We start from the raw sequence: 12,500 nt of genomic DNA, 5'->3' as shown, positions 1-12,500 counted from the left end.
TGTGTGGACTTACATTTCCTTTTATTCCATTAGAGACTTTTTGAATGTTAGTTCTTCCGAATCTTGGTAAGCAATCCTAGGAAGATGAACTATAGCAATTAATTGATTAATTAATTAATTAATATTATTATTGTTATAAATTTTAAGTGGAAAATAATAATTATTAACAGCTGAAGCCTGGTTTTACTGATGTCAAATTAACTTGTCTCTCTAAAGTCAAGGCAATTTAGTTACATGATAAAACCACCAACATAGAATTCATTATAATTGACACTTTGTCAGTTTTGTTTAATTCCACTGAAGGTCTCACAAATTTTTGCCAGGATTGTAAAGAAATATGTCATGAATAACAATAACCAATGTTGATCTCAATTATCATTTTTTTTTTAATTTCAACTATGTATGGCTCCTTTTCTTCGGGTTTGTTAACTTGTAAATAGTAAATCTCTAGAAGTTTCTGGTAAAATGCTTAGCCACACCATATCTATTACGTACTGTCACGCTATGGAACTGTCTACGCCATCCTACCACATGTAGATGATGATGTAGGGATGATGTGATGCTGCTCAAATAGTTGTGATGTAAGCTCCGATCCCAGATCGACAGTCTAGAAAACTTGATAATTGTATATAACATTCGTGAAATTAAACTAAGGCCTCGATTGGGAAGTAGTCATTTATAGTATCGGCATTTTCCAGCTATTAAAGTTTACATGCTTTATGATCTTGACTATTGTAGATTCTAAGCAGCAGTACAACCTGAAAAACGAAGAATTAAACCAGCGTTTGTTGCCTTAAATCCCTCAAAAAGACACGCGGGTTTAATAGATAGTACTATTTGGCAGGCATTTAAGAGCCAGTTCCTATAAATACCGAGAATGAGATGACAGTCGCGAAATTTTCGATTTCCTCATATTTTGTCCAAATAACCACTGTAGTGAGTTGTTTACGAAAATACCATTCAAAGGTCCTGAAGCGCTTTAGTTTTTTCGAAATCGAGGAAAGTTTGAAAATCGCCATTTTAGCTGCCTGACGCCGCCGAAAATGGCCGAAAATTGTGCATTTTCTTTTCGCTCGTACAGATCAACGCGATGATATCTACCAATATACTTTGGGTAGCTCATAGTGTATGTCTTGCTGTTTCTAAAGCATTAATTTGATTAGTAAAAGCTCCAAGTTTAATAATATTTTAGGCCGATAAAAGTACCTTCATCGAAGCTCGTGAGCGAAATGGCTAATTTTAGCTAATTTCAATACCATCAAAAGCCTTCTGGTACATTGAATTTGAAGTCGAAACTAAAATTTTCTCAGAGCTCATACTCTATATTATGATGTGTGAAAGTCTCTTCCGGGGCCCGAAAAAACTAACCCGTCGAGAGACATAAACGTGTGGTACATTTTTGTAAATTCGTCATTCGCGAAACCAACATGGAACTAGGCCAGCTACCTTGATCAAGAACAAAAATAAGCGAATGGAAACCTTTTTCGTCAATAAGGATACTTGTAATCGGATTCTTTTTTCCTTTTAGATTGACCACATGATTAACTTTTGCAAACAGTTCTAGTTAAATCAAAATAGACACTGCTTTTGGTACATTTTAATGTTATGCAAATTTATTTCGATCACCGGCACGTGCATATCGCCCGAAACTGATTTTCCCTCCGCCTACTGTATGTTTTTTTTTTTTGAAGGTTACAACTGTAGCACACATTATTCGTTCAATATCGGCAGTTTTAACTTTGTGGAACACCCATGGCTACAGCCGAACTTGTCTTTAAGCAAAAATAAACATTTTGAAACGTGAAGTTTGAGTAAAGAATCGATTACAGTTGCATCCATCATGTTTAGCGTAAATACTCGAACACAACCATTTCATGTAAACCGGTACACTTTACTTTAAAAACAACCGTCTCATCGCAGCATTTCTTGAAATCCTGGTCTGAGACCAGGTAATGCCGGTAACAAAGCGCGAGCAGTTGACGAAACTTCATGATCAACTGTCGAAATGTTGTACTTGCGGAATAGGCAAGATGATTCAAGCTTTGTATTTCTTACCCATGTGCTTGCAATTCTTATGGATACAATTGCCCCTGTCTGTTACCACCAGATTTATAGATGAATCATCGTTCGTTTCCTATCACTTAATATGGCACATACCTCTGAATAAAACACATACTGTGACATCAGTTTTCTTGGAGTGTTCCAACAGGCGTCCGCCAATTGCAAAACGTAAGCAGCAAGACAGAAAACTACAAAGGCTTCCTCGTCTTCTTCTTCTTCTTCTTTCCTCAGAAACGAAACGGTATTGTTTTCAGTTCAGGGGTGAACTATTTACATAGTGATTTATAATATCCAATCAGAGTAAAGTTCGTAATTGTTGATGTAAATACGGCGGTAAAATTTCAGCTAAAACTCAGTGCATCGCAACAAAATGTGTCATTTTGCCACATTGCAGTGAAACTCTCGTTTTTCGGTATTATCTTACACAAGAAAACAGCGAAAGTGACTTGATAGTGATAGTGAAAAAGAAATATATTTCCGAAGTAGAGGCACCGCCACACCACGCGATTTGTCCACCAATGCGATATTTTAAGCCGATGGAAGCAGTCAGTTTTGTTTAGTTCAACAAAGAAATGGCACTGTTTTCCGTTTTTCAGAGTGATTTATTGACATAGTGAGTATGAATGTTATCAGGGTAAACGCTTGTAATTCATAAGGTAAACATGTTCAGCAAAAATAACTTCTCGAAACTGAATTATATTTCGTGACACAGAAAGAAAAAGAAATTAAAATGTTATGCAGGTAGAAATAATTGGCGACTTAAATATTCCTAAGTCTTACTGAAACGATGTATTCTAGAGAAACGAAGATATCTGTTTCCGTGCTTGATTTAAATGTGATTAACATCACAAATACGGCGACATAATTTTGGTCAGTCAGAACACTTGTCAGGAATAACAATCCCAGCCCCTTTTCTCTGGCTGTTTACGGGAAAACAACACGCACTTGGAGCGTTTGGACGATACTACAGATACGAGATATTGTGGATGGTAACTAGTTCATCATATTATAATTTAGTTAACGTTGGTATATTGCAAAATAGGCACAACATGGCTTTTTTAGGAGGTTTCCTTCATATCGTAGGTGTCGACATTTTCCAGATTTAGTTGAATTTCTCGAATTTTCCGCCACAATTCCAGTAGCTTTACTTCTTAGAGCGCACTTTTAAAAATAAGGAAATTTTTATTTCGACATACCGCGGCAATTCAAGAGCTGGTTTCCATGAAAACACCGATAGCATTTGTATTTTAGCTTCATAATATTCAAGCGAAAGTGGAGGAATAATTGCACAACTGTCGTCACACATGAGGCGTCCTTTTTGAAAAGAAAAATATACTGCGTCACTGACAACGAAACGTAGAGTGCCGCATCCACTCGAGTCAAGGACTGTCCGGCACAAAAATGAAAAAATTATGCGTCGAATGCTTTTTCCTCTTAGCTTAATTTAGCCTCACACACAATACTTTAAATTTCTGAAAAATTTGGCAGGCCTGTGCGGCCCGCTTCCCAAAGCACTTACCCAATTTACGACCAAAGTCTGCGATTTTTCTAACCTATTTATGGCCTGACCCTTAAATTAATACCCTGTTTCAGACCTGCCGTAGTTCTCTAGTTCAGAATGATGTTAAAGGTATTGTGAATAGCTTTAGTTGCTGGTCTTATCGATAATGCTGAAAAAAGTAGCTTCTTCTAAAAAACATACCTAATTCAAGACTAGAGTGCAAAAACCATACCCGGTTTGAGACCAAAATGACCAAAATCGATACTCTACTTATGGCTAAAATGTCTTAAAAAAACTGTCCATCTGACGCTGGTCATACCTATATAGCCGATATAAGGGAGCACCCCCCCCCCCCCCTCCCCTAGGGCAAAGTCAAAGTGAAGCATCACAATTAAATACACTTCGAAGCGCGTTGACTGTAATAACTTATACATGTGTAGACAACTTAAATTAATTAGCCCTTGCTCTTTTACAATAGGTTAAGTACTAAACCTCACCTGAACGAAAAACCCCAGGCTCTGGCTACCGGGCAGATCAGTGCGGTGCAAAGCGGCACATTGGCACATATCCCCCTCACCCAAGGTCTTCTCATGCACAAGATATCAAAACCCCAGCCTTTCTCAAACTTTGAATTTCTTTCCGGAAACGAAACACTATTTCTTTCTGAGAAATAGCTTCTTGTTGTTCTTGATGAAGGTAGCTGGCCAAGTTCCATGTTGGTTTCGCGAATGACGAATTTACAAAAATGTACCACACGTTTATGTCTCTCGACGGGTTAGTTTTTTCGGGCCGCGGAAGAGACTTTCACACATCATAATATAGAGTATGGGCTCTGAGAAAATTTTAGTTTCGACTTCAAATTCAATGTACCAGAAGGCTTTTGATGGTATTGAAATTAGCTAAAATTAGCCATTTCGCTCACGAGCTTCGATGAAGGTACTTTTATCGGCCTAAAATATTATTAAACTTGGAGCTTTTACTAATCAAATTAATGCTTTAGAAACAGCAAGACATACACTATGAGCTACCCAAAGTATATTGGTAGATATCATCGCGTTGATCTGTACGAGCGAAAAGAAAATGCACAATTTTCGGCCATTTTCGGCGGCGTCAGGCAGCGAAAATGGCGATTTTCAAACTTTCCACGATTTCGAAAAAACTAAAGCACTTCAGGACCTTTGAATGGTATTTTCGAAAACAATTCACTATAGAGGTTATTTGGGCAAAATATGAAGAAATCGAAAATTTCGCGACTGTCATCTCATTCTCGGTATTCACAGGAACTGGCTCTTAACCAATATAATAGACCACTATTTCTATGGGTTTACCGACCCAATAAACCACGCGGGATGTTGGGAGAACACGAGAAAAGCTTGTAAAACGCGAGCCGTTAGGCGAGGGATTTACAATCTTTTCGAGAGCCCAAGTGGTTTATTGCGCCGTTAACCCATAGAAAGAGTGTACTATCGCTTTTTTGAATGGAAAAAGTCTGCCAGTGAGAGCAATATTTATTTCACTTTCGTGATGAAGTTGCTTATTCTCATCAAATTCATGCGATAACGCGACAAACCAATCACAATGACTGAAAAAATGAGAGCACAGACTCAGAGCAGGGGCCTGTTTCTCGAAAAAGCCCCGGAAACGTTTCGGCCCTGAAATCCCATTTTTAGTTAATCGGTATTTAAAGACAGAGAGGTGTGTACGCCTAGAACTTATTGTACGGAATGGAACCTCTGTTTACATTAAGAATATGTGAATAAAACAGCTCTGTAATCACAAGGTTTGAGATTTTGCTACAGCTTTCCGGGTGTGAAAACTTTTCGGGACCTTCGAGAAACGGGCCGCAGGGCACAAAATCCGCGTTAAGAAAGTTTTAAGAAAGGAAAGGAAAAGGTTATCAGTGAAAGGCAGAAAGTATTTTAATTAATTCAAAAGTATTCTGACGGTGAAATGCAAGGATTCGTGGGAGGAATCGATCATCACGAAAAACGACTATACGACACGTTTGCAAGTAATATAAACTTCATACACTTGACGAAGTGATTCAACGATATTAACCTTTCCGAAGTTTTGCGAATGGAATAAAGGTTAGTTACAGAAACACTGCTTCCGAAATTTATTCAGAATTTATTTACTTATGTTCAAGGCTACGAAGTCTGTGTTTTTCTGTATTTTGCTAATATTGCTGGTTGACACTGTCGGACAATCAAAAATAAAAATCGTAACCATTCAATAAATTAAGGCAAAAATCTGGGATATCATAGATGATTAATATATAAACAACCTCACCTAGATTTAGGTCTGTGGGGTTTTTTTATTCGGGCGTTATTCAGAAAAGTGTTTCGTCCAAATTGATAGAGCTTTATATGGAGACGCCATGTTGGTGCCCTTTAGAGGAGCACCAACATGGCGGCCGTACAATAACAGAAACAACTGTGATTCAGTTTTGCCATTGAAGAGAAAAATTAGTACTCTAGCGTTCTGACACATCAACATCTAAAAGTTATTTCATCATGAGACTAACGAGTAAAATTCATCTGTCCCATCTTACACCACAATGAATAATAGACACATCTTTAGTGACTAGCTTAATGTTAAGCTTAACTAGAACGAATCTTTTCCCTGCTTTTTTAACAACCCAAATTGACCAGTCAAGCCCAGCCCTTCCACAGACTTAAAAGCACTATTGAAAGAGTTTAAAACTTCCTAAATTTTAAACTCAAGCGTAACCGGACTCGATGTAAATTTTTTGCCGTGAAAAGAAAAAGATAAAGCTTTATATGCCGATCAACTTCTGGTCCTGTTTTTCCTTGCAAATTTTCATGTATACTTTGAATGAAAAGGTATTCGTGTTGTTGATATCTTAGCCAGTGAAAGTTGAAACTGTTTATTTCTTTTGTTATCGCTAGTGTTGTTCCCTCGCGTAGAGCTCCGATATCGGGAACTTTGGTTTACCGGTACAATAGAACATAGGTTTTACAATTCTATTACGCAATCAGAGCGCGCACAGTATCTCAGTTATTTTATGAATACTTTTGTTCCGTATTTTGATTTTCCTCAGCGTGCGACAATCTTCATTATTGCTGGGTAACCAAGCCTTTTCCAAGCTGTTAGCAAGGAGTTGATCATTGACAGCAGAAGCTCCCGCGCGCTGACAGGTAATCAAACTAACTCATGCTCGAAAAGACATACGGCAAGATATCAGCCCTGGCATAGACAGATTCTCCTGTTGACAGCTGGACGTGGGATGACAACCCTCGAAAGAAAATTATATTCTCCGTGCAGCTTCGTACAAATGAATGCCTATCCTATTACATCATTTTGGCAATACTAGCTGCAGTCCCTTGTGGGGGCAAAATTTGATCTATCTAATGAATTAATGAGGCCATTTTTGGCCGAGTGATCACTTCTTGCCCCCACAACGGAATGGAACTAGGAAATATTTGCATTAGCAAAATGGCCTAAAACAGTCGAAAGCATTTTCTAACGTGCAAGCCCAAAAAACTGACCATAACCGACATTTGCCTAGACAAATGTTAGTTCAGATCAATTATTCAGCTCCCGCGCATGAAGTTTTTAATTATCGTAATTTACCCAGATCAACTCTAAATAATCATTTTCCTGTTTACTAGGGTAGAACCTCGATATAACGAAGGGCCTAAAGACTTGGAAATATGTTCGCTATAACGAGGTTTCGCTGTATCGAGGTTCTTTTCCATATATTTTATTATTACTGGGGCGAAGAATATAGTTCGTTATACCGAGGACTTCGTTATACATAGAGGTTCGATAAATCAAGGTTCCACTTTACTGACTCAAGTTAATTTCCATTTTCTATAAGCAACGAAGTTCCATCTTTGTTTTCAGGCTTACCTGAGTGATAAATTCAATAATTCCCTTTTTTTATTATTTCTCCCAAGCTTCGAAGTCAAGGACTTGAGTTTCGATATATATGGGAATCGGCCTATTATTCGGGCGAGTGAGACAGAAAACAAAATTAATGTAAAAGCAAACAAAGAGACCAGCGGAAAGAAAAACTGACAGTATGTATAAAAAAAACAAGATTGTTTATTATTTATGAACATATTCCGCTTTTTTCTGATGAACCATCTGGGTTTTGGTGACTCTTTTGTGATGATAATTAATTAACTAAGCCAATGTTTTTTATAAGTACAGTTCATGGAAACGCCTCGAGTTCAGTTGTGAATTTTCCAGATTAGCGACAATTTCGCCTTGAGCTTCTTGAGGTAAGTCAAAATAATGATTGTTTTTTGCGGCTGTTTACCAGATAGTTAACTCGTTGGTCTGTATTGTCTTAATATCAGTATCGTAATATTTTTACAGAATAAAAATTTTCCCTTGAATTATAGTTAAGAGCATTAGAACCTGTTAGAGCAGAGTAAGGTATAAAGTTCAAGGAATATTTATCATGTTAAAATACGTATAAACAAGAGAAGAGGAGGGTAACTTTCCTTGATTTCTTCTTGGTATAAAACATAAACGTTTGTACGGGGCATTTGTATCAGCAAGAAAAAATTTTCTTTTATCTCGAATTTTTCAGATTAATTACCGCATGTGCACGACTATCCTACTTTGAAAATATGAATAAACGGAAAAAAAGGTTCCCCTTGACAGTAAGGTTTCACTTATAACAAAGCATAATATTTTGTAGCTTGTCTGCGTTTGTTTGAGTTTCCTTTGGGATGCTTGCCTATGAAGAACGATTATCTCTTTAAAAGGCGTGCTTCTCTAAGAACATACATCTTAATTAAAGGCAACCATCATCTCTTTCTAGTTCACGCTCGCCGTCCCTCTATCTCGGCGATATTTCTGATATTGTCATGGATTATATGTTTTTCTATTTCGTTGAATGACAAAGTCGTTAACGATGAGCAGCAAAAATGAAATATGTTAACCATAACCTCTAAAAATAAACATAATTATTATTCACTCTTTCAGCAAAATTCAATTTTGTTTAAGGCAGAAATAAATTCAGTTTTAAAATTTTGGATTGTTCGCCAATTCATCACTGAATAATTCACAACTAGTGGAGGATATTTCTCCGCCACTAGTCACCCTTCGACACGGAGGGGGATAATTGTTTTTCAGTACACAGCTGTTTCAAGAAGTGCACGCAACAACCCTGAAAGTTAATATGGGTAGAAGTAGAGAGCTTCTAAACGCGCAGAATACTTAAACAGATATAACAACATGACAAACATTATTTCGCGCTATTTCTTTTTTTCAGACCTGTGAAAACAAGGTTCTTTCCGCCACCTAAATTTGGGACGAATTTTTCAACTAAACGTCGTGCAACAGTGAAAGAAAAGCTACAGTCAAATGGTCTTATGAATGGAAAATCTAAAGTATCTATCATAATCTCTTGATCCTTGCTAACACTTCACGCGCAAAAATACAATTTTGTAGATTTCCTCTACACCGATATGCAAAAATTCCAATTGCAATGAATACCTAGACTACCACCGGGTCTTGTAGCGTTGGCTTGACGCTTTCTTCCAGCAACCTTTCTCCAAACACCTGTATACTAAACTAGCCGAACAAAATAACTGCAAGACTGCAGAGCGATTGTGTGCTTTTAAATTCGAGCAAAAAAATTGCAACAGTGCAGGAAAAGTCACATGTGTTTTTGGTAGACATGGTTGATTAAACACAGCGGGAAAAGTGGTTGATTTGTTGATATATCAATAAGATTGGTTCAGTTCAGTATTCACAGCTTTTGCTGGAAGTTGCTGCCCGAAAGATTCCGCACACTGAAGTGAATTGCCAAATTGCGGTAAGCGCCTTTTTTTTATGAAACTGCCGTTGCCTTTTCTGGAACTTTTGAAGGCACTTGTCAAGTTTCTCCGGTGACATGTCTTCAAAAGGAGCTGTAAAGTCTTCTTCATTGAAACCATGCTCCAAGACTTTTTAAAAATTTCATCGTTTTAATTTCGCTATAAACCTGTAGATAATGACACTTTTAAAAGCTGCTTTGTCCGTGCCGTCCGTGTTGTAAATTGCAATTTTATACAAATCGTTTTGTGTCGGGTTTCGCCCTAACTTCACGGCTAAGAATATTAAAACCGTACTTTTAAATACTACAAAGCGGTATTTTGTAGTTTTCTTTGTGCTAGAAGGGGCAGCTGTTTCAAAGACTGCTAAAATGTCTTCTTCTGTTACGGTAGGGAACCAGAAAACCCTTTTGCTTACGACTCTAGCGCCGAGTTTCAGAAGGCAATCGGAATGCGTGAAAAAAAACGTCCACTGGTCTGGTATGACTAATTAAAGCTGCTTGAAAACATATAAAATACCGACTGAAGTTAAACACGATGCAGTGTTAAAATTTTCATTCACATTTGCTCGCTTGACCAACAATCAAATCACTCAATCGAGCAAAAACTGAGTGCGAAAACTGTTTACGTTAGATCTGTGTATAAGAATGAGATTTTTTCCGATTCTCTCTAATTTAGTCTGTCTACAAACGATTATTTTTTTTGCTACGAGTCATTTTTCTTCGATCAAACGACCGATGTGAGCGCGGAGCTCTAAAAGTACCTTAAGGTCATTCCTCACATTTGCATTGCGCATCCTTACTGCGCATAATTTATGGCGTCATTAGCGCGCGCTCGTGCACGCGCACATTGAAAACATGACGGATTCGCCTTCATATTGAGCTCTGTCAGGTGAAAAATGGCTCTAGCTCACAACGAGCACGGGCACCCCAATTTTTTTTCCACTCATTGTAATCAACTAATCATAAGCTTTGCATGAGAAAAGACTGATCCAATTTCTATTGCTGAAAATTGAATAAATAAGAAAAATAACAGATACACAGTGGTCTTTTACATTTGGCAGTCAGTAACCATGTCAAGAAAATTTGGTTCAAATTTTTAACCAAGGATTTAGCTTTCTGTCTGAATAAAACTCAAAACGTTTATTTGTGTCCGACACAATGCATTGACTGTAGTTTAATGCGTGTTCTTATGAGCCCGGGCTCACAAAGATGTTACAATTGCTGGGAATGCGTTCTTATAATAAGCATTAAATAATGCCAAAATGGGGCATTTTCAGTGCCTCACTGCTCCTTAATGAGCATGGGCACCCCCCTTTTTTATTTCAAAATTGAAGTTATCATATGACAAATATTCAGTGGGCAAAGTTTGAGCAAAAATCTATTGTCACTTTTATTTCAGAGGAATTACCTTAAGCGATTTAAGGACACTAAAGTCCTATTGATGTTTACTAGGGCGAAAACCAACGTCGTTTCGATAGGAAAAGGGTTTAAGAGTAAATGTACACAAAAATCGAAAATTGTTCGGTAAGGCGTGAAAAGTCGAATTTGCCCTACTGTTGCATATAAGTAGGCCTTAGTAAAAATAAAACCGCTATGTAGTTTTTTTCTTCAAATATCTTGGTATTTCCGAGAAAAAGGACACTATCGATCTCACGTCCAGACATCAATCTAACGAGTGCTAACTGGGCTAAAAATTGACCATTTTCATTCGATTCGCATTTTCAACTATTGAGCGCAAAAAAGTTGTAATACAACCAACTTAATGCAGAACTATTCCTTGTCCAAAAAAGCCCAATTTTAAGAATATTGGATTACTCCAGCTATTTGTCGACAAACAAAACCAAAGTATTCTCCAACGATGAGTTCGTCAGTCGGTGAAAAGAATTGTCATTTTGACCTTGTGCCATGTCTCGAAATTCCACAAGATTTTAGATTCTAATCATACTAGGATAGGTCTTTCAATATATGTAAAATTTAGTTTGGGCAAATGATTAGGCACTCGTCAAAAACATTATTCAAAACTGTTCACAAAAGACACAAAATCACGTAGTTCGCGTCTTTCACATAGTGAAAACACGATCGATCCGCTATAAGTACGTGCTTAAGATGCTTAAGAGGTGACCACAACCTCTTCAAATCGCATGCTGTGCGCGCAATGGATCTTTAACTTGTTAATTCCCTTCGAGCCAATAGCAAACGGAGACGTCCGTTTCTCAAAAGGAGTCCACAGACCCTCTAATTTGGTCTTTCCGCAGCCCCACCCCCTTGCATTTTGGCTCGCTCAAATCCCACCCGCCGTGTAACTATTTTTGCCGTAATAGACATATTTGGTGTTAAGTAATTCATTATCCATTCATTGAGTACTCCAGATGTTACAGTGGCATGTAGTTCATATGATAGAGTAATTCTTTACCTGTTTTTTACCTTCCAACGGACCAACGACGGCTTCCGTTCCTTGCCACTTTTCACTAGTGTGTCAGCAGTCATTAACAATAATCATTGTTTTGATTTCACTCAGATCGCACGACACGAAACCCTGACACTCTTCCATCATGGCCGAAGGTGTTGCCATAACAACGGTTTTCTCCATCCTGGTCATGATAGATCTGGTGGGAAACTCTTTGGTTTGTCTGGTCATAACGATCAATCGAGATATGAGGTATTTTCACACGATTCACACGAGGCTCCTTAGCCTTCTTAGTCTGTTCCACTTTGTGCTTAAATGTGACATGCACATCTTCCCATTTACCCGTCGAGGAACCCAAACATGTTTAAAATTAAGGCATAAGATTGGTTCGTTTAGTTCCATGAGCAACCTAAAGAGCTAGCAAAAATTCGGTTCTGAAAAAGATAATATATATGGATTTAGCCAAGTCCAAAAGCGGAGCCCCCGATTACAATAAGTTAACCTAGGCTCAGGAGCCATAATCGGCGTTTTGATCATAAATAGGGCATGGGTTTTGCACTCTAGTCTTGAATTGGGTAGTTTTTTTAGAAGCTACTTTTTCATCATTATCGATAAGACCATCATCAAAAGCCCTTCATAAATTATGTTAAGATAACAATGCCAGGGTATCGAATCTTTGGTCAGGCCATAATGGAGTGGGGAAAATCGCAGATTTTGGTCATAAATAGGGTAAGGGG

General features: G+C 37.8%; 3 protein-coding genes across 3 annotated transcripts in view; 2 read left to right on the top strand and 1 right to left on the bottom strand.

Moving 5' to 3' along the window:
- The window catches only part of LOC145489069 (galanin receptor 2a-like), a 12,881-nt gene extending 12,867 nt beyond the window's left edge, over positions 1-14 (top strand). Inside the window, exon 5 of the mRNA XM_081467973.1 lies at positions 1-14. This exon is cut by the window's left edge and continues 663 nt beyond it. The gene's annotated coding sequence lies outside the window, so the exon portion shown is untranslated.
- LOC145489067 (adenosine receptor A3-like) overlaps positions 1-12,500 on the bottom strand; it is a 252,168-nt gene that overhangs the window by 211,473 nt on the left and 28,195 nt on the right. The gene's annotated exons all lie outside the window — the stretch shown is intronic.
- Positions 11,415-12,500, top strand: part of LOC145489077 (pyroglutamylated RF-amide peptide receptor-like) — a 5,823-nt gene continuing 4,737 nt past the window's right edge. Inside the window, exon 1 of the mRNA XM_081467982.1 lies at positions 11,415-12,015. Coding sequence (XP_081324108.1) covers positions 11,909-12,015 — 107 coding nt within the window. The 5' untranslated portion in view covers positions 11,415-11,908. The remainder of the gene's footprint in view (positions 12,016-12,500) is intronic.

The sequence above is a fragment of the Orbicella franksi genome, chromosome 6 (genome assembly GCF_964199315.1).
Source record: "Orbicella franksi chromosome 6, jaOrbFran1.1, whole genome shotgun sequence".
In the NCBI taxonomy this organism is placed as follows: Eukaryota; Metazoa; Cnidaria; class Anthozoa; order Scleractinia; family Merulinidae; genus Orbicella; species Orbicella franksi.
The sequence above is the reverse complement of the archived record's forward strand: the minus strand, read 5'-3'. Positions and strand labels throughout refer to the sequence as shown.